This window comes from Hypanus sabinus, chromosome 15 (assembly GCF_030144855.1).
Source record: "Hypanus sabinus isolate sHypSab1 chromosome 15, sHypSab1.hap1, whole genome shotgun sequence".
In the NCBI taxonomy this organism is placed as follows: domain Eukaryota; kingdom Metazoa; phylum Chordata; class Chondrichthyes; order Myliobatiformes; family Dasyatidae; genus Hypanus; species Hypanus sabinus.
Genome location: NC_082720.1, coordinates 81,215,228 through 81,237,490, shown reverse-complemented (window position 1 = coordinate 81,237,490; position 22,263 = coordinate 81,215,228). Strand labels below are relative to the sequence as shown.

General features: G+C 41.0%; 1 protein-coding gene across 1 annotated transcript in view; it reads right to left on the bottom strand.

The window, feature by feature from the left end:
* Positions 1-22,263, bottom strand: part of LOC132405205 (organic cation/carnitine transporter 2-like) — a 125,296-nt gene that overhangs the window by 84,500 nt on the left and 18,533 nt on the right. Inside the window, exon 2 of the mRNA XM_059989895.1 lies at positions 14,698-15,125. Coding sequence (XP_059845878.1) covers positions 14,698-15,081 — 384 coding nt within the window. The 5' untranslated portion in view covers positions 15,082-15,125. The remainder of the gene's footprint in view (positions 1-14,697; positions 15,126-22,263) is intronic.

The following is a 22,263-nucleotide window of genomic DNA, read 5'->3' as shown; positions in this document are numbered from 1 at the left end:
TATGGAAATATAGCATATGGATCAGCAGCTGGGACTCTTATAAGGAAACTGGATGTGATCCAGGCTCAGGCTTTGAGAATGTGGAGTGGGGCTTTTAAAACATCACCAATATCATCCCTACAAGTAGAATTGGGAGTAATGCCTTTGAAACTAAGAAGGAAGCAATTAATGGCAAGCTACTGGGCTAATTTGCAGGGGCACAATGATTCTCAACCTGAAAAAGGAGTGTTGCAGGAGTGCTGGCAGAATGGGAAGTTTCAGAGGGACAACTTTAGTCGGGTAGAGAATGATATTGCTAAAAAAAATGTCGAGTGTTTGATCTAAAAATAAGTCCTTCAGTAGTTTATCCAGTTCCATGGAAGGTTGTATGGCCTGACATAGACTGGCATTTGTTAGAGGTAAAAAGGAAAGGAAAGTATAAGACTGATTTGGTAAGTGCATTTAACTATCATGTGATGGAAAAGTATAGTGGTTATACTCAGATTTATACGGATGGTGCTAAGGAACCTGAAACGAGAGTGACAGGGTTTTGGGGTGACTATACTAGTAAAAGAAATTGGAATCAGCAGAACATCTATTAAGTTAGGAGTGTACACAGTGGAGATGTTGGCAGTGTTGGTTGCGTTGCGATGGGTGGAGAAAGACCCTGGAGAAAGGTGTGTTGATATGCTCAGATTCATCCTCAGTTCTGGCAAGTTTAAGGTCTTTTCGCTCAAACAGCCGGCAAGATGTACTTTATGAAGTCCTTCAGTCAGTCACAAGAGTTGCAAATCAGGGAGGTCAGGTTAAATTTCTATGGGTTCCTGTTCCTGGAGTGGTGAAGGGGAATGAGAGGGTAGATGAGTTGGCAAAGAGGGCATTAAAGAAAGAAAATATAGAAATGAACATTAGTATCAGCAGGGCAGAGGCTAAGTGTATAATCTGGGAAAGAATTGTCCAAATGTGGCAAGAAAGATGGGACAGTGAGGGGAAAGGGAGGCATTTATATCAAATACAAAAGAGTGTTACAGGTATTAAGGTAGGCAGTGGATACTGAAGAGAGGAAACTGTGTGGACTAGGTTAAGGCTGGGGCACTGTGTACAAAACAAAACATTGAAAATGACAGGGAAAGACCAGGCAGGTTTGTGTGAGGAATGTCAGGAAGAGGAGTTGGGAGAACATGTAATTCTGAGTTGCAGGAAGTATGGGGTACAGAGAGAGATGATGAGAGTTAAAGTAAGGGAATTGGAGGTGCAGGAATTCACATTAAAAGGTTTACTGGGCATGGATGAGAGAGCACAGGTCAGGGTACTTTTAGCTTTCTTAAGGGATACAGGTTTTTTTTTATAGGATATGATGGATAAGCAGGAATAGGGTACTAGGATGGCCAAAGAAGTAAGTGTGTGTGTGTGTGTGTGTGGATTTTCAGTGTGAGTTTGTCTTCTGATCCACTCTCCAGAGAAGAAGGTGGCAGTAATGCACCATTACGCTGGGCACCAACTGCCGTCAAACAAGAAGAAGAAGCAACTCCAGAGAATACCCCTTTGGCTGTAGCAGAATGGCACAATCCCATTATCCTGCCTCATCTACTTAAGCTGGTGTAATGCAACAGCTCAGTTGTTGGCTGGAGGGCTGTTTTTTTAAATGTTTGATCAGTGGTGGTTTCCCTTACTTTTGGTATTGTCTGCACTGTGGTAACTAAATGTTAACTATAACTATATGTAACTATGTGGTTTTGTGTAGGTCTTGTATTTTTGGGTTTTGGTTTGTTGGGTGGTAGAGTTGGTCTCCTGACTTGGTGTGCCTGGGTAGTCTTGTTTTGTCTGGTTGGTTTGGAGCTCCTTTCCGGGGAACACGCTAAGATGGTAGCGTGATATTAATATGCAGCAGCATCTCCGGACTCTGGATTGGGGATTGCCAAACGTTATGTGGATTTTCTGGTGTAGTCTGTTTTGTTGTGTGCTTTTGTGATATCATTCTGGAGGAATGTTGCCTCATTTTTTAACTGCATTGCATTTGTGGTTTCTAAATGACAATAAACTGAAATTAAATTCCATTTTGGTTGGCCAGTTTGTTTAATTTTAAGTATTTTATTAATTTATTTTCTTCCGCTTTATTCAGCCTAGTAGTTTGAAAGGGTTAGTTTGTAGCCTATGGCTGCTAAGGGGGGAGGGAGGAGTGTGGGAGACTGGAATACTCCAGGAGTAAGGGTAGCCAAAAAGGAGGTGCAGCAAGTGAAAGACCTGATGTAATAGGGGACAACAAATTGAGGAAAATGGGTGACTCGGAGGAATTTGTATTTCTGTATAAAATTAAAGGTAGAAGGAAGGGGAAGGAAGATTTAGAGCCCTTAATCCTTTGAAAGTGGCAGCAGCATTAGAGAACCAAAAAGGTAAAGGATTCCAGGCCAAGATTTTGTATAATAGATCGCTGAAAGTTTGTTGCAAAGATGTTGACCAATATAACAGTGCTAAAACGGTGGGAAAATTGGTAGTGAAAGAGAAGTGTATTACTCCAAAAGAAAGGAAGGGAGTTAGGGGGGTAATGTATGGTATTTGGTCTAGCAAAACTAAAAAGGAAATTTTGGACAATATTAAAGGTGGTCAAGTGATTGAAGCCAAGTGATTAAAATCGAGAAAATGAGGTGATTGGGATTCTCCTGTCCTACTGGTTTTTGCAGGTGATGTTCTTCCAACTGGAGTCTATCTTGGGAGCATGTCTTATCAAGTTAACGAATATATTAGACCTCCCTTGCGCTGTTATAATTGCCAGAGATTTGGACACATTGCTGGTTCATGTCGAGGTAAAAGAAAATGTGCGAAATGTGGAGAGGATCATGATATTAAAGTGTGTAAGGCAGCAGCACCAAAATGCAGTAACTGTGGAGGGGACCATATAGCGGTGTTCAGAGGATGTGAGTATTTTATTAAGGCAAAGCAGATTCAGGTTGTTAGTAACCAACAAAAAAATCATATGCTGAGGCAAAAAAGAAAGTTGATAGAGAGGAAAGGATAAGTAAAGAAAATATTGGAATGATGGGGAGTCAGCACATTCCACGTCCTCCAACAATGGTTCCTTCAGACATGTTGTTGGTGAATAGTCTTTTTTGGTGTTTGCTGTTGATGTACAGGTCAGGGCTAAAACTGCAACCAAGAGGCTGGATATGACAAAAGTAGTTGTTGAAGCTGCAGAGATTCCTTGATATGAAACAGGTTTTACCAGAAAAATTACATGAGTATATGACAGACAAACAATCACTGAATACTTCACTGAATACTTCCCAGATGTTGGGGTCAGAGAGTTTGGGGGAGCTTCATGTGGATGAAGAGGCCGATAATTAGTATTTGGATGTTTTTAATATTCCAATTAGTAAGATGTTTAATTGCAAATGGTCAAGAATTTGAAAGGTTTATTGGAACTATTAAAGATAAGCCTGATTTTATCTGTATACAGGAGACATGGATAAAGCCTCATTTAGATCTTGTGATCCCTGGGTATGATAGTTTGAGAGCTGACAGAATGAGTAAATCTGGTGGAGGGTGCGAAACTTTCATAAAAACAGGACTTCAGTTCAGAAGATGTGATTTTAAATCTAACCTTGAAATTGTGGTTGTGGAGGTTTGGAGCTCTAGTGGTCAAACAACTTTGATTAACTTCTATAATCCATGTAATATGATCATGTTATCAGATTTTGATGGAATTATGAATAAAGTAAGATCCCCAGTAATCTGGGTTGGAGATTTCAATGTCCATAATCCTATATGGGGTAGTTAAAGTAAAGGTAGTAATGGAGCGGTGGTAGAGGAGCTTCAAGATAAATACAATATGGTACTTTTAAACGACGGAAGGTTTACAAGATTTAATATTGTAAAGAATGCTTGTAGACACTTAGACTTATCAATCACTTCCTCCAAGTTAGCTAGGATTGGAGAATGGGATGTTATGGACACACTAGGAAGTGATCACTATCCTATATTATGTAGATTTGTTAGAAATTTGATAGTAGAAGTTGAGGAGTGGGCTACTAGGTATAATTTTTCATTGGCCCAGTGGGATGAATACCAGGAGAAAGTTGTGGATATAATAGAAGAGATTGATAGCGAGGGCTCCATAGTCGAGTGGAATGAATCCCTCTATTCTATAATTCATAAAGTTGCTCAGTTGACTATTTTGCTACAGAATGTTCCTAAGGCTCAAACCTTAGTTCCGTGGTGGAATAAAAATTGTGATATAGCAGTAAGAAACAGAAATAGAGCTTACAGGATATTAAGAAAGTACCCAGTGTTAGATAATGTTATAGAGTATAAAAAGGAAAGAGCAGTAGCAAGGAGAGTAATTAAAAGTGCAAAGAAGGATAGTTGAAGAAGATTTTGTGGAACCCTGGGCCCCAACCCTGAGACACCTATAAAGCAGCTATGGATGATCATTCACAGAATGTCAGGGATATATAGAAAACCATCTATCCCAACTTTGCTGGAAGGATATTGAAGCTGTAACCAACAAGGAAAAGGCTGATATGTTTGTAGAGGTGTTCCAAGTGTTACAGTTTTGGAGAGTCAGGTAGTTTGAGAAAGGAAATTATGTTAAAGAAAGTTGAAAATTGGACAGGAGCTTGAATGATAACAGCTCTATGAATTTGTTTTTCTCCCTCAGGAATTGCAGGAAGCCGTACAATCAGATTCAAACACTTCTCCTGGTAGGGATGGACTGTGTTATGAATTGCTTAAGCATTTAGATAACGCTGTATTAATTGAAATGCTAGCTTTGTTTAATTCAGTGTGGAAAGTGAAGGAAAATTATCAGTAGAATGGAAGCATACGAGGTAGTTCCAGTTTTAAAGCCAGGTAAAGACGTGTCTAGTCCTAGTTCGTATCGGCCTGTAGCTTTAACATCAGTGCTTTGTGTTATGAGTGATGGACAGACCTGATGGACAATGGGGTGCAGAGTTAACCATTCCCAGCCTTCACTCCTGAGAACTATGAACTATTGCTGTTGCTATGCTGCTCATGAGAGAGAGAGATAAAGCCCAGGCAAGAACATCTGCTACGGATAAGAGGGGGAGCGAGACTGTTGATTTACTGTATTTTGACTCTTCCTGGATTATTTACCTTCCACTACAAGGAGTTTACTTTGCTTGTTAACATTCCTCAGGAGACAGCAGGAGTGGCCTGATTTGATGGACACGGTCATTCAGAGTTGATGGATAGCTGAGACCCTGTGAGTGGGGATAAAAGACAGGTCTGAAGACACCCTTCAGACACACCAGTGGACACTGACTAAGTGTTGGGAACCCACAGAAAAGTGGGGGCTTCGGAGACCGAACCAGGAGATCGGTCAGTAAATCTCACAGTGTTACAGCAGGGCTGGTGGGGACTTGTGTGTGTGTGTCCACTCATGCCAGAGTGACAAGTCCACCACAGAAGAACGGACTATCTGAAGAACAGAGGGGTCATAACTGAATGACCACAACGATACGATGGATTAAGAAAGCCACCAAAGGTTTGCCTGCCGCAGCTGTTGCTGTTACATCTCGCTCGCTCTCTCTCTCCCCAATGATTTCAACACAACAACCATATCCACCTCAGCATTTATAACCTGAACTCTATACTTTCTTATGACAATTTATTTACCCGTAGACATTGATAGAGCTTGTTTATTATTGATTATTATTATTCCTACACCATTAGGTTTATTACTGCTAACTTGTTTTATATGTATATTTCCATTTTTGATATTGTATTGTGTAGTTTGCTAATAAACACCTTTAGTTTGGTACCACCAGACTCCAATAGATTCTTCTTTCTCTGCTGGTCACACACCCAGTTACGGGGTACGTAACATTTGTAAAACTATGGAATGAATGGTCGCCAACAGACTTATTTATTTTTTAGAAAATAAGGGACATTTTGCTGCCTATCAAAATGGTTTTAGAACTGGAAGATCAACAATGGGATCTGTTGCCCTTTTAGATCATGATATTAAAAATGCAATTCAAAATAGAGAAGTAATGGTAACCGTGTTTCTAGATATTGAAAGAGCATATGACTCACTATGGAAGGATGGTTTATTAATTAAACTCTATGATGTGGGATTAGAGGCAGAATGTTTAGTTGGATCAAAGATTTTCTTAAAGAAAGGACAATTCAAGTAAGAATAGGCAGAACAAACTCGAAGCCAGTTAAAATAGATATGGTACTCCTGAAGGAAGTATCATTATTCCAGTTCTTTTTAATGTCATGATAAACAATATCTTTGAGCAGGGAGGGACAGGATTTGGCAAATTGTTGCTTGCAGACGATGGTGCAATCTGCTGCAAGGAAGAAACGTCAAGTATATATTAAAGCAGGAACAAAAGGCTTTAAGATCAGTTGAAAACTAGGCAAACAATTGGGGTTTCAGGATTACTGCTTCCAAGTCTAAATATATGATTTTTGGCTTTAGAAGAAAGATTCCTGATTGTGAATTGTGCCTATATGATGCTCCATTAGAAAAGAGCCAAGGTATACAAGTTTTTAGCTGTCTGGTTTGATGAAAGACTTACTTGGAGAGATCATATAGATAAAACAATTGGAAAGTGTGAGGAAGTTTTAAATGTTATGAGATGTATTGCTGGGTGTGATTGGGGAGCAGGGCGGGAAACTATTTCTAGCTATATCTAATATATATATTAATATATCTAGTTATAATTAGATCAGAAATTATGGTTGTATTGCTTATGGTTCCACTGCTACAGCAGTACTTGAAAATTAGACACTGTGTAATCCAAAGCACTTAACCATATAACCATATAACAATTACAGCACGGAAACAGGCCATCTTGGCACTTCTAGTCCATGCTGAACGCTTACTCTCACCTAGTCCCACCGACTTGCACTCAGCCCATAACCCTCCATGCCTTTCCTGTCTATATACCTATACAATTTTACTTCAAATGACAATATCAAAACTGCCTCTACCACTTCTACTGGAAGCTCATTCCACACAGCTACCACTCTCTGAGTAAAGAAGTTTCCCCCTTGTGTTACCCCTAAACTTTTGCCCCCTAACTCTCAACTCATGTCCTCTTGTTTGAATCTCCCTTACTCTCAATGGAAAAAGCCTATCCACGTCAACTCTATCTATCCCCCTCATAATTTTAAATAACTCTATCAAGTCCCCCCTCAACCTTCTATGCTCCAAAGAATAAAGACCCAACTTGTTCAACCTTTCTCTGTAACTTAGGTGCTGAAACCCAGGTAACGTTCTAGTAAATCCTCTGTACTCTCTCTATTTTGTTGACATCTTAGACTCTGTTGTGGAGCTTTCAGAACAACATCAGTCCCTGCAGTATTTGTGGTGATGGGAGAAGTACCTCTATGTTTAAGACGTTAAGTTGGGCCTGCAGTATTGGGCAAACTAAATGGCTTCAATCACAGTCTTTTGCAGGAGACGTCGGAGCACCAAAGTAAAATTAAAAGATATCCATTTTTAGATTTGGTTAATATCTGGGCTGTGAAGTTGAAACTGATTGAGGAAGACATAGCTGACCAAATTTGCTTGCCGCCCATTACTTTTTGGCTTTTGCCAGAACCAGAAGTAGACCTATTCCTCCTTTTTCAGCTTCAAGGAAGCAGAGCAATTTCAACAGCATCGATCATAAATGAATATTTAAATAATAAATGGGGATCTTATCTGAAGATTTTTACTGATGGCTCGGTGGACTCAGAGAGCAGTAAGGCAGGATTTGGGATGTATGTGTCTCAACTGGGAGTTAAGATTGGTCACTGGGTTTCAGATGGTGTTTCTGTCTTTGCAACAGAATTATTAGCAATCCTCTGGGCCTTGTGGTGGATAGAAGACTCTCGACCATGCAGGGTTATCATCTGTTCGGATTCTGTTGCTGCCTTAGATGCTATGAAAGGGATTAAATCAAAAGCTCATCCTGACATTGAGATTCTCTTAGTTTTGTTTAGCGTAGGGAAGGTGGGTTGTGAAGTTAGATTTACATGGATACCTGGGGATGCTGGAGTGGAGGGAAATGAAATTGTGGATGGCATTGCAAAGTCTTCCTTACAGAGTGGACAAGTAGGAATTAGAAGAAGGAACACTGTTCAGCTTTGAATTGCTTAAAGAGAAACACTTATTAGAAAAACAAGATTTTTATCGGTATTTACAGATGCAACAATATGTTAATAAGATGCTTAAAAATGTAACCAAGGCAAGTACATGCTTGATAGAGCTCTTTAGAAAAGCATGTAATTCAGATAATGGTAATAGAATCATTTCAAGCATATATAAGGGGTTGTCAAATCTTAAAACACATTCAACTTCATACATTAAAACAAAATGGGAGAAGGAAGGAGGGATAATTATATCTGAGGAAGAATGGACAACAATATGGAGTTATCAATGGAAGTGTACCAGTTCACAGAAATGGAGGGAGTTTGGATGGAAAAACTTGATAAGATATTTTATTACACCCTCTCAGAAATCCCATTATGATAGTAACCTCCCTGTTTGCTGGAGAAATTGTGGAAATCAAAATGCAAATCATTATCATATTTTTGGGACTGCCCTGTTATCAAAGATTATTAGAGGGAGGATACACAAAACACTACAGACATCTTTAAATGTGAAATACCCTTAGAGAGTAAGACCATATATTTTGGATATATACCTCAAGAATGGTTGAAAGGGGATAAATATTTAATGAATATACTGTTGGTGGCTGGTAAAAAGACTCTTACTAGGAAATGGTTATCACAGGAGAGCCCAACTTTAAATACATGGATGGAAATTACAATGGACATTTACAAAATGGAGGAGATAACAGCATCTGTTAATCATAAGCTGGAACAATTTGATTCATACTGGGAAAAATGGTTTAACTACATAATTCCTCATAGGCCTGATTTTATTCTCACAAATCAATGAATCTGTTGTAAAAAAAGATCACTCCCTACTTGTACATAGTTCTTTCCTTTTGCTTGTTTTTTTCTTTCCACTCTTTTCTATAAGTGTATACATCAGATAAATACATTGTGGAGATTTGTGATATATATGATTATATGATATATATGTACAAAGTCTGAAATACATCTTATGGAAATGTTTGTTTGATGATGAACTTCAATAAAAAAATAAATTACACAAAGAAAGAATATCCCTGGGCAGAACAGAATTGAGATGTAGGATAAAAAAAAGGCATAGAGAAGAAATGGCAAGAGGATTGGAAAAATGAATTAAAGGGAAGGCACTTCTTTTCTAGTCACCCTCTAATTAAAAAGTTCTGAGACTGTTACTTTTTAAATCATAGAGATATGGTGAAATTAACAAGACTTAGGTTGGGGCATTGTGGGCTAAATTATTACTCAGAGATAATAGGAAAACATCCAACTGGATTATGTGACTGTGGTAGTCCAGAGACAGTTCAGCATGTTTTGCTGAGTTGTAATCAATATAAAATTGAAAGAAGAATATTGTTCAAGAGGCTGTTTGACTTAAACATATTTTGTTTTTCTATTAAATCTTTGTTTGGCCACCAAGAGGACCACCATCTGATTGAAAAGCTTATTATTCTGTTTCTACATGCAACTAGTTTATATTTGAGAAATTTGAGTTTCTTGAAATTCTGTAATTAATTGTACATCCTGCGGAGGCAGTAATGTGCTAAATGTGTCTAAACTGCCAGAAATAGAAGAAGAAGAAGTTCAGTCCTTTACCAGATTATCAGGAGCATGGTTGGCTATAGGACACTTTAATATGCCCGGTTGATGTTGTGGTTGGTAATTGCAGCTGCCACAGTGGGCATCATTTATTTTAATTTTCAGAGTGCTAGGCAGCTGCTTAGTGGAGTCCATGGCTGCTGATTGTTGGACAAGGTTTGAGGAGTCAGGGTATTTTTAAAACTTTGAAATTTGCATCATCTGGCCTTTCCTAACAATGACTGTGAACAAGCCATAGCCCTAACAAGCTAATTAAAGTCTGAGATCTTGGTAAAGTTATCTGAGAGCTCAAATCTCTCAGGGTGCCCAAACTTTTGCATGGTGCTCCTTTCCTTTTTTCCACTCTAAAATTGTACAAAACAAACATAATACATTAATCTTGCTTAAAATGTTGAAAAGAATGTTTCATCTTTAACTTTATGACTTTTGGAGATCAGTTCATCTTGTACTCAAGTACTCACAATAACAGAAATTTTGACCAGGGATGGATGTTTCTGATCACATCCATGATATCCTGAAGTGGGAAGGTGAATAGCCAGAGGTTGTGGTACTAATGGCATAGGTAGAAAAACAGAAGAGGTCTTGAAAATAGATTACAGGGAGTAAAGAAAGAAGTTGGGAAACAGGACCTCAAAGGTAGTAATCGTAGGATTACTGCCTGTGCCATGTGACAGTGAGTATAAGAATAGAGTGAGATGGATGATATATGTGTGTCTGAGGGATTGGAACAGTGGGCAAGGATTCAGATTTCTGGATCATTGGGACCTCTTTTGGGACAGGTGCGAACCTGTACAAAAAGAATGGGTTGCACTTGAATCCGAGGGGAACCAATATCCTGGGAGGGAGGTTTGCTAAGGCTATCGGGGAGAATTTAAACTAGAAATGCTGGGGAGTGGAAACCGAATTGAAGAGACAGAGGAAGGGGCAGTTGGCTCACAAATAGAAAAAGCTTGGAGACAGTATGAAAGGGAGGATAGGCAGGTGATAGAGAAGGGATACGCTCAGACTGATGGTTTGCGATGTGCCTATTTTAATACAAGAAGCATCATGAACAAAGCAGATGAGCTTAGAGTGTGGTTTAGTACTTGGAGCTATTATGTTGTGGCCATTACAGAGAGTTGGATGGCTCAGTGGCAGCAATGGTTACTTAGAGTGTCAAGCAATAGATGTTTCAGAAAAAAAAAACAGGGAGGAACGCAAAAGAGGTGGGGATGTGGCATTGCAGACCAGAGATAGTGTCACTGCTGCTGAAAAGGAGGTAGTCATGGAGGGATTGTCTCTCTGGGTGGAAGTTAGAAGCAAGAAAGGGTCAATAACTCTACTGGGTGTTTTTCATAGTCTACCCAATAGTAACAGGGACATGGAGGAGCAGATAGGGAGACAGATTCTGAAAAGGTGTAATAATAACAGTGTTGTCGTGATGGGAGATTTTAATTTCCCAAATATCAATTGGCATTTCCCTAGAGTGAGAGATTTAGATGAGGTGGAGTTTGTTAGATGTGTTCAGGAAGGTTTCTTGACACAATATATAGATAAGTCTACAAGAGGAGAGGCTGTACTTGATCTGATATTGGGAAATGAACCTGGTCAGGTGTCAGGTCTCTCAGTGGGAAAGCATTTCAGAGATAGTGATCACAATTCTATCTCCTTTACCATAGCTTTGGAGAGGGATAGGAACAGACAAGTTAGGAAAGTGTTTAATTGGAGTAAAGGGAAATATAAAGGTATCAGGCAGGAACTTGGAAGCAAAAATTGAGAACAGATGTTCTCAGGGAAATGTATAGCAGTAATGTGGCAAATATTCAGGGGATATTTGAGTGGCGTTCTGCATTGTACGTTCCAATGAGACAGGGACAGGATAGTAGGATACAAGAACCATGGTATAGTAGAGCTTCCAGTAGAAGTGGTAGAGGCAGGTTCGATTTTGTCATTTTAAAAAAATTGGATAGGTATGTGGACAGGAAAGGAATGGAGGGTTATGGGCTGGGTGCAGGTAGGTGGATCTAGGTGAGAGTAAGTGTTCGACATGGACTAGAAGGGCCGAGATGGCCTATTTCTGTGCTGTAATCGTTATAGGGTATACAAAAGCTATTGAAAATCTAGTCAAGCAGAAAAGAAAAGCTTATGAAATGTTCAAAAAAACTAGGTAATGTTAAAGATCTAGAAGAATATAAGGCTAGCAGGAAGGAGCTGAAGAATAAAATTAGGAGAGCCAGAAGGGACCGTAAGAAGGCCTTGGTGAGCAGGATTAAAGAAAACCCCAAGGCATTCTACAAGTATGTGAAGAGCAAGAGGATAAGACAATGAGAGAAAAGGACCAATCAAATGTGACAGTGCAAAAGTGTGTATGGAACCGGAGGAGATAGCAGAGGTACTTAATGAATACTTTGCTTCAGTGTTCACTACGGAAAAGCATCTTGGCGATTGTAGGGATGAATTACAGCAGATTGAAAAGCTTGAGCATGTCAATATTAAGAAAGAGGATGTGCTGGAGCTTTTGGAAAGCATCAAGTTGGTTAAGTCTCCGGGACTTGATTAGATGTACCCCAGTCTGCAGTGGGAGACGAGGGAGGAGATTGCTGAGCCTCTGGCAATGATATTTGCGTCATAAATGGGGATGAGAGAGGATCCGGAAGATTACAGCTGTTTTTCCTTTATTCAAGAAAGGGAGTAGGGAAAGCCCAGGAAATTATAGACCATTGAGTCTTACTTCAGTGGTTTGTAGGTTGATGGGAATGACTTTGTCAAAGGCAGGTCATGCCTTACAAGCCTGATTGAATTTTTTGAGGATGGGTCTAAGCATATTGATGAAGGTAAAGCAGTAGATGGATTTCAGCAAGACATTTGATAAGGTACCCCATGCAAGGCTTATCGAGAAAGTAGAGTCATGGGATCCAAAGGACCGTCCTTTGTGAATCCAGAATTGGCTTGCCCACATAAGGCAAAGAGTGGTTGTAGATGGGTGATATTCTGCATGGAGGTCAGTGACCAGTGGTGTGCCTTGGGGATCTGCTCTGGACCCCTACTCTTCATGATTTTTATAAATGACCTGGAAGAGGAAGTGGAGAAATGGGTTAGTCAGTTTGCTGATGACACTAAGGTTGGAGGTGTTGTGGATTGTGTGGAGGGCTGTCAGAGGTTGCAGCGAGATATTGATAGGATGCAAAACTTTGCTGAGAAATGGCAGATGGACTTCAAGCCGGATAAGTGTGAGGTGGTTCATTTTGGTAGGTAAAAAATGATGGCAGAATATAGCATTAATGGTAAGACTCTTGCAAGTGTAGATGATCAGAGGGATCTTGGGGTCTGCATCCATAGTACACTCAAAGCTGCTGTGCAGGTTCACTATGTGGTTAAGAGGGCATATGGTACATTGGCCTTTATCAACTGTGGGATTGAGTTTAATAGCCGAGATGTAATGCTACTGCTATATAGGACCCTGGTGAGACCCCACATGGAGTACTGTGCTCCTTTCTGGTCACCTCACTACAGGAAGGATGTGGAGACTATAGAAATGGGGCAGAGGAGATTTAGAAGAATAGGTTGAGTGAACTCGTCCTTCTCTCTTTGGAGTGGCGGAGGATGAGAGGTGACCTGACAGAGGTGTAGAAGGTGATGAGAAGCATTGATTGTGTGGTCAGTCAGAAGCTTTTTTTCCAGGGCTGAAATGGCTAACACGAGAGGGCACAGTTTTAAGCTGCTTGGAAGTTGATACAGAGGTGATGTCAGGGGTAATTTAAAAAAAATGCCGAGAGTGGTGAGTCTGTGGGATAGGCTGCCTGTGACGGTGGATACAATAGGGTCTTTTAAGAGACTCCTGGACAGGTACATGGAGCTTAGCAAAATAGAGGGTTATGGGGAACCCTAGGTAATTTCTAAAGTATGTACATGTTCGGCACAGCATTGTGGCCCAAAGAGCTTGTATTGTGCTATAGGTTTTCTATGTTTCTATGTCAAAATGCACATACAGCAAGTGCTTAGTAGACAGAATTTGTGAGCGCTTGGTGAGACAACATCAGGAAAATAATACGAAATGTTGGACAACTAGCTAAGAAAGGATGCAAGTACTGTAGAAGGAATATAGCTGAGATTCACAGGGCTAGTTCCAGGCATATGCTGCATCAAAGACTGAGCAATAGGTGCATCCTCTGGGGTTTAGAAGAATGAGGGGCAATTTCATTGATATATGTTTGACACACAAGAAGCAAAGAAGATGTTTCCACGGCTGAGGAGCTTATGGGCTTTGAGAGAATTGAGGAGTGGTTCCAGAAAATGGAATGGAGAAAGAACAGCCAGTCTTAAGATATGGAGCGCCTCAGGGAAACGATTCCACCCTTCCACCCCACCCCATTTCTTATGTTCATGGGGCACCAAATGTTATTATAATTGCAGTAGCCTAGTCAAAATATCTGAGACATTGAGAGAAAACTCGTTGTCTTTTTCATAAAGACATGAAGTAGTCAAACGTAAAGCTTTTCTCCAAGTTTTAGAATCACCCACAATTTTAAACTAAATTCAAAGCTAGAAATTTAAATATATTCGGTCACAACTTGCAGGAATAGAGAAAGGCTTAGTGCAGAAAAACGAACCGATGGATATCTGACATTCCCAGACACAAAGCAAATATAGATTATGCCATGCCTAATGCTAGCTAAGAGAAAGAATTGCAGATGTTTCGTGATGATTAAAACGGCAGATGGTGGAAATCTAAACCCCCCAAAAAACTAAGTACGTCCGTCATCTGTGGGGAGAGAAACAGTCAACATTTCACTTTATTAGCCTTTAATTAAAAACTTATTTCGTTATGTGTGGGTTTAAATAAAATCAGATTAAGATTTGCTTTATTTGTCACATCGAAAATTACAGTGAAATGCTTTACGTCTCATCAAATCAGCGAAGATTAAGCTGGGCCAAATGTCCCCAAACCTTCGGCGCCAACATTGCATGCCGACACCTATAGTTAAACCTTTGGGAGGCGGGAAGAAATCGGAGTGTATCTCCCCAGTCACATACCTCGGAGACGATAGTGGAGATGTACTGCTCCTTACTGTACTCCCATCCATCCAGACACGGTTCCTGTTCGATCTCAGACACGTTGAGGAAGTCTGGGTCGGGGAATGTCTGCGAAAGGTTCAGTATCACGTCCAGCCGGTACCGAGTGCACTTGCTGCGCCGTTGTTCGGGACCCTGTAGCGGGATCGTCCTGTTCCTCCATGCTTCGCTGAGGTTGAGATTCTCGGGAATTAGGCAGCGATGTTCTGGGACATCTCCGACGAAAATTATGCTTAATCCGGTGAAACCATTTGGAATGACGCTGACACTCAGAAGAAAGAAGAGAAGTTTCTGATGTGGCCCCCAGTCTCCCAAGAAAGCGGTAACTTCATCGTAATCCCGCATGTTAGTGACAGCTACAGCGCAGACAGCGACTTTCCTCCCGAAGCCTGGAACATTGACAGATATTGGGCGGACCAGTAATACTAGAAACGTAATTTTACTAAACTCTTTGCTTCAGTAACTACCGGAAACAGTTCTGAGTACTACAAACAGAATTCTGCTGTCACCCGGTTTGGATACGGCCCAAGTGCGGAGTGACAGACACGGAAGCAGGTCGGTGGTTCACAGACTTTAATGCGAACAGTGTTAACGAGAAAATAAAACAATAAACGCTAGTCAAAGAGGGCCGTTTAACTAAAACTCTCAGATGGAAAACGAAGCTTACGTTGCGGCTGAAAGTAACAACTAAGAATAAAACGAAGAGCGCCCGTCTTCAGGGTCAATTGACTCGCCCAATGTTTCAGGCAAGGCGAAATGGCGAGCAGGCAGCGAGGCATTGCTATGTCCAAGTCTCGACAAATACTACGGCGGAATGAATGGAGTTAAGTACTATCACAATGAAATAGCTGACACGTGCATATTCACAAGCACGTCCTCTGTGCCGCCGAATCCGTGGTTCAGACACCTGTTTCCCCGAGATCAAATCTTGCTACAGCTCAATGACAGGAATCCAATCGATCGACAGCCCAGGGTAATCGATACCATCACTAAATATAGAATTAACTTCTAAATATAGAATTAATATAGAATTAATTAGAATTAAATATAGAATTAACTAATTAATATAGAATTAATAATATAGAATTATTATAGAATTAATATAGAATTAATTATAGAATTAACTCAGTTATGTAGAAACATTAGGGATCGGAGTTCAGCCTGAGCCCTTAGCCCGCAAATCTATGTGGGTACGCTGGGGAAATCGAGGCCCGTGTCTGCCAACCCACGTCTGGTGGAGGCTGGAAGCTGAAGATGGCCTCTCCTGGGGTTTGAGGGTTGTATACGTGTGTGCTTTAGGGAGGAAGGAATGGGACTTGTTTTGCTGTTGCTCTGTCATGAATTGTCTACATGGCACGTGTTGGACACCTTGGGCTAGGAAAGCGGGACCAGGACTAGGAGCCTGGTCTTGGACTCCGAGCCCGAGACTGGACAAGGGCCCAGAACCTGAGTCTTGACTCGGGCTCGCACCCCGGAACTAGGCGAGCACATGATGAGGCTTGGGTACTTCGAGGCTTTCCTGGGCAGGATGAGGTACTCCTTCTTAGAGCACAGGGCCCGGCCCTTTCCTTGGATGCAGGGCTGGGATGACTGCCGAGGTACTGTCAGGGATTCAGATGGGGAGGGGAAGAGAACAGTCCTGCCTCAGGGTAATGGCAAAGACGGCCTGGCTTACCCAGATGGCCATTCAGCTGGCCCTGGAAATGGCCGAATCCTTACCCCAATGACTGCTCCGACTAGAGACAACAAGGTTCCATGAAGTGGTTGTCCTCCAGCCAGGCCCAGAGATCATGAATGGCTGCTCTAGCCTTCCACTGGCAGGTTGTTCCAAGGGGATACTGACAAGATGAACCAGCACCTACAATTGAACCCAGGGCCACTTCTATTCCAAGCCCCAAGATGAGTATGTGCATAGGATTAAACCCAACCTAATCAAGGGACAGCCAGAAGACCTGGAGTCCGGAGTCCACAGACCAGACCGTGAACCGGAATACAGATTTCACGGACCGGACCATGACTTTGTAATTCCCACAACTGACGGTCTCACTTTAAGGACTCTGTTACTTGTTATTTCATATTCCTAATATATTGCAATGCATTTATATTTGCATTTATACAGTTTTGTTGTTCATTCATCCTATTTAACAGTTACTGTTCTATAGATTTGCAGAGCAGGAAAAAGAATCCCAGGGTTGAATGTGGTGACAATATGTACACTGGTAATAAAGTTTAATTTGAACTTTTGAACATTGATGTACTGTGTCCCAGCTGAAATTGATAGACATAGCAACTAATTTAATAAAATAAATAATTGGTATTATTTAATTTTAACAAATTTCATGACTCATGCTGGTGATGTAAAACCTGACTCTGATTCTGATCCTCATCCTGATTATAGTATGACTGAATTGGTAAACTGGAAGACACAATAATGAAAAGAATTACAATCTAAGGTCACAGATTTGATACGATGAAGAAATAAAAGTTCTGGAGGTGCAAATTCTGAAGCTTTTGAAGGCTGTGGTGCTTGTTTGAAATGTGGATATCACAGTGTAAAGGAAACTCTTCTTGTAAATAGAGTCATTAATCTCAAAGCAGAAAAAAACACAGAAGCACTATCTCAAGAACTGTACTAAGCCTCTGCTAATAGGAGTTGTGCCTGCATCATTCATTTGGAACAATGTCAAGGCCTTGGGATGTTTATGTAGAAGACTTAAACATAATCTTCACAATATTTTTGTCTTTCTGTTTATTCATTTTATTATTTCTGGGTAACAAATCACTTATAATACCGGAGGGGGCCACACACTGGACCACTGCTACACTACCATCAAGTGTGCTTACTACGCTGCAAGCCCACACTTTGGAAATCTGATCACTTCCCTGAGATTAGGCAGAGACAGAGACTGCAGCACCAATAGTGAGGACCGAGAAGGTTTGGACAAGGGAATCTCAGGAGCACTTACAGGACTGCTTTGAATTGGTGGACTAGACTGTATTCAGGGATTCATCTTTGAACCTGAATGAGTACGCCACAGCTGTCACCAACTTCATATAAATCTTTGTGGATGAGTGGATGCCTATGAGAACTTACTGCACGTATACAAGTCAAAATCTATGGATGAACTAGAAGGTTCGTAGTCTGCTGAGGACTAAATCTGTGACATTCAAGTCTGGTGACCCAGATCTGTATGAGAAAACCAGGTATGACTTATGGAGGGCTACTTCAAGGGCTAAGGGGCAACTCCAAGCAAGGTTGTAGGCAACATCGAATGCACTTCCACTCTGGCATAGTTTGTAGGCCATTATTTCATACAAAACAAAAGCCAACATCCTGAATGGCAGTGATAGTTCATTCCCGGACGAGCTCACTACCTTTGATGCTCGCTTTGAAAAGGAGAATAAAACTACAGCTATAAGGATCCCTGCAGCACCTGGTAACCCTGTTATCTCCATCTCAGAGACCAACATCAGGCTGTCTTTCAAGAGGGTGATCCCTCACAAGGTGCCAGGCCCTGATAGAGTACTTGGTAAGGCCCTGAAAATGTGAAAATGTGCTCAGATTGGAAATAACATCTCCCCTGCTAAAAATCAACACCTGAGCAGCTCAGGGATGTGTGCTTAGCCCATTGCTCTACTTTCTCTACATCCATGACTGTGTGGCTAGGCACAGTTCAAATGCTATTTGTAAACTTGCTGAAAATACAACCACTGATGGCAGAATCCCAAAAGGTGACGAGGGGGCATACAGAAGCGAGATATAACAGCTAGTTAGGTGCTGTTATAGCAACAACCTTGCTCTCAAAGTCAGTCAGATTGTGGACCTTAGAAAGAGTAAGACAAGGGAGGACACACCAGTCCCCATACAAGAATCAGAAGTGGAGAGAGAGAGCAATTTCAAGTTGCAGGGTATCAATATTTCTGAGGACCTAACCTGGTTGTAACATATTGATTGAGGTATAAAGAAGCAAGACAGTGGCTATATTTCATTACGAATTTGAGGAGATTTGGTATGACGCCTAAAACACTCAATTTTTTTTACAGATCTATCACGGACTGCATTCAAACTGGCTACATCACTGCCTGGTAATAGTGGGGCGGGAGGGGGGGAGATGTGGGGCCACTGCGCAGGACTGAAGTAAGCTATAGAGAGTTGTAAAACCAGTCAGCTCCATCATGGGCATTCCAAACACAGTTATAGACTGGCATGTATGATGCTGTGGGGATCACTGAATCATGACTGAAAGAAGATTGTAGCTGGGAGCTTTACATCCAAGGATACACATTGTATCAAAAGGACAGGCAGGTAGGCAGAGGGGTAGCGTGACTGTGGTAAAAAGAAGAAATCAAATCGTTAGAAAGAGGTGACATATGGTCAGTAGGTGCTGAATCATTGTGTGTAGAGCTAAGGAATGGCAAGGGTAAAAAGACCCTAATGGGAGTTACAGTGATGAAGACCCCCCAAACAGTAATAAGGCTGTGGTCTACAAATTACAATGAAGATAGAGAATGCCTGTTATAAGGGAAATGTTACAGTAATTATGAAGATAGATTGGAAAAAGTCAAGTTGGTGCTGGAATCCAAGAATATCTCAGAGATGGCATTTCTGAGCATTTCATGGTTGAGCAAACTAGGGAATCAGCTACTCTAATTGGATATTGTGTAATGAACTGGAGTGAATTAGAGAATTTAAGATAAATGAACTGGAGGAAGTAACCATAATATAATAGAATTCATCCTGCAATTTGAGAAGGAGGAAGTAAAGTCACAAGTATCAGTATTACAGTTGAGTAAGGGGTGTGAGGGAAGATCCTGTTAAAATTGAATGGAAAAGAACTTTGGCAGGGATGAAGGTAGTGAAGCAATGGGTGAAATTTCTGGATATATACATCCCACAGATGAAGAAGTTTTCTAAAGGCAGCATAGAGGCTAACAAGAGAAGTCAAAGCCAACATAAAAGCTAAAGAGAGGGAGTATAATAGAGCAAAATTTTGTGTGAAGTCAGGGGATTGGGAAGCTTTAAGAAGGAGAATATGAAATATGAAGGTAAGCTATCCAATAGTATTAAAACGGACAACATAAGTTGCTTCAGATATATAAAGTATAAAAGAGAAGTGAGAGTGGATATCAGACCATTGTAAAGTTATGCTGGAGAGCTAGAAATGGGGAACAAGGAAATGTCAGATGAACTGAATACGTATTTTGCAACATTCTTCACTGTGGAAGACACTAGCTGTATGGTGGAACCTCCAGAGTGTCAGGGGTTAGAATTGTGTGAAGTTGCCATTACTAGGTCAAAAATTCTTGGGAAATTGAAAAGGTAGATAAATCACCAGGACCAGAGGTTTGGAAAGAGGTGGCTGTGGACATTGTGGTGGCACTAGTACTGATCTTTCAAGAATCACTAGATTCTGGAATAGTTCCAGAAGATGGGAAAAATTGAAAAAATCATTCCAAGAAGGGAGAGAAGGAGAAGAAAAGAAACTACAGGCTTACTTATCTGAAGTCAATTGTTGGGAAGATGTTGGAGTTGAATACTAAGGATGAGGTCTCAAGTACTTGGTGGTACCTGATAAAATAGGTCATCGTCAGCATAGTTTCCTCAAGGGAAAATCTTGCCTGACAAATCTGTTGTAATTCTTTGAAGAAATGGCAAGCAGGACAGACAAAGGAAAATTGGTGGATGTTGTGTACTTGGATTTCAGCAGACCTTTGACAAAGTGCCACACCAAAGGCTGCTGAACAAGTTAAGCGCTCATGGTATTACTAGAAAGATACTAGCAAGAATGAAAGATTGGTTGACAGGCAAAGAGTGGGAATAAAGGTAGCCTTTTCTGTTTGGCTGCCGGTGACCAGTAGTATTCCACAGGGGTCTGTATTGGGAGATATTCTCTATATGTCAATGACGTTGAATACAGATTTGATTGTGGATGATACAAAGAAAAGTGGAGGGGCAGGTAGTTTTGAAGAAGTAGAGAGTCTACAGAAGGACCTAGACAGATCAGGAGAATGGGCAAAGAAGTGACAGATGAAATACATTGCGGGTTAGTGTATGGCCACAACACACACAAAATGCTGGTGGAACACAGCAGGCCAGGCAGCATCTATCAGAGATGGAGACAGAAAGATCAAGAAAGGGGAGGGAGGTGTTGGAAATGGACCAGGTAAATTTGAGGGCTGGGTGAAATTTGGAGGCAAAGTTAGTGAAGTCGACGAGCTCAGCATGCGTGCAGGAGGCAGTGCCAGTGCAGTTGTCGATGTAGCGAAGGAAAAGAGGGGGACGGATACCCATATAGACTTGGAACATGGACTGTTCCACAAAGTCAACAAAAAGGCAGGCATAACTGGGACCCATACGGGTGCCCATGGTTACACCCTTGGTTTGGAGGAAGTGGGAGGAGCCAAAGGAGAAATTATTGAGAGTAAGAACTAATTCTGCTAGGTAGAAGGGAATTGGTTAGGTCTGCATTCCAAAAAGAAGCAAAGAACTTTGAGATCTTTCTTGATCTTTCTGTCTTCATCTCTGCAGATGGCTTATCTACTGGTATCTACTATAAACCTACAGAATCTCCCAGCTACCTGGACTATTCTTCTTCCCACCCTGTCTCTTGCAAAAATGCTATCCCCTTCTCACAATTCCTTCGTCTCCGCCACATCTGCTCTCAGGATGAGGCTTTTCATTCCAGGACGAAGGAGATGTCTTCCTTTTTTAAACAAAGGGGCTTCCCTTCTTCCACCATCAACTCTGTTCTCAAACGCATCTCTCCTATTTCCCACACACTTGGACATTCAATGGTAGAATCTATAATTGGCCAGAACATCATGAGAAACAAAACAAGTCCATGACTTATGTCCTCGAACTGTCCCTTCATCATGTTCTTCATCACTCACTCAGCCTTTCTTTTAGATGCTGGCAGGTGAGGTGATATTTACCTCTATCTTGACATAGGAGTACAAGGATGAGTCAATGTAATAATATGCAAGGCTGTCCCATATTCTGGACCAATATCAAAAATGAATTTTGGAGGCATACTTGCAGGGATACCATGGGCTACAAATGCTGTCAGAACTTTGACTGCTTATTCAATAGGGTCCATGAACCAGAGATTCCACTGACATAGAGCCACACCTCCGATCCCTTTCAGAATATTAACCAAAATGAGAATGTTCTCATTGTAAGATTTGAATATGCACCCTCATGAAAGACAAACTAGCTACTTCTACACTTGCATGGAGCAGAGGCCTCTAATGCTGATGTACTGAACAAGACTTCACCAGGCCTTCAAGGACCGATTTATTATGAAAGCTCAAAACTCAAAGCTGAAGCTTCTGGTGCCATGCTAAATCTACACAACTTCTATGTCCAATGTACATATTATCTGGCCATTGCCTTCACATAGGTTGTTCCCATGTGTTGGACATGAACATGCATACCCACAGTATCTTCACCATCATCACTGCAATGTGATTGTTTTACTAGACTCATTTCCAGAGGCCTGGGTTCATGTTAAATGGAGCATGGCATAT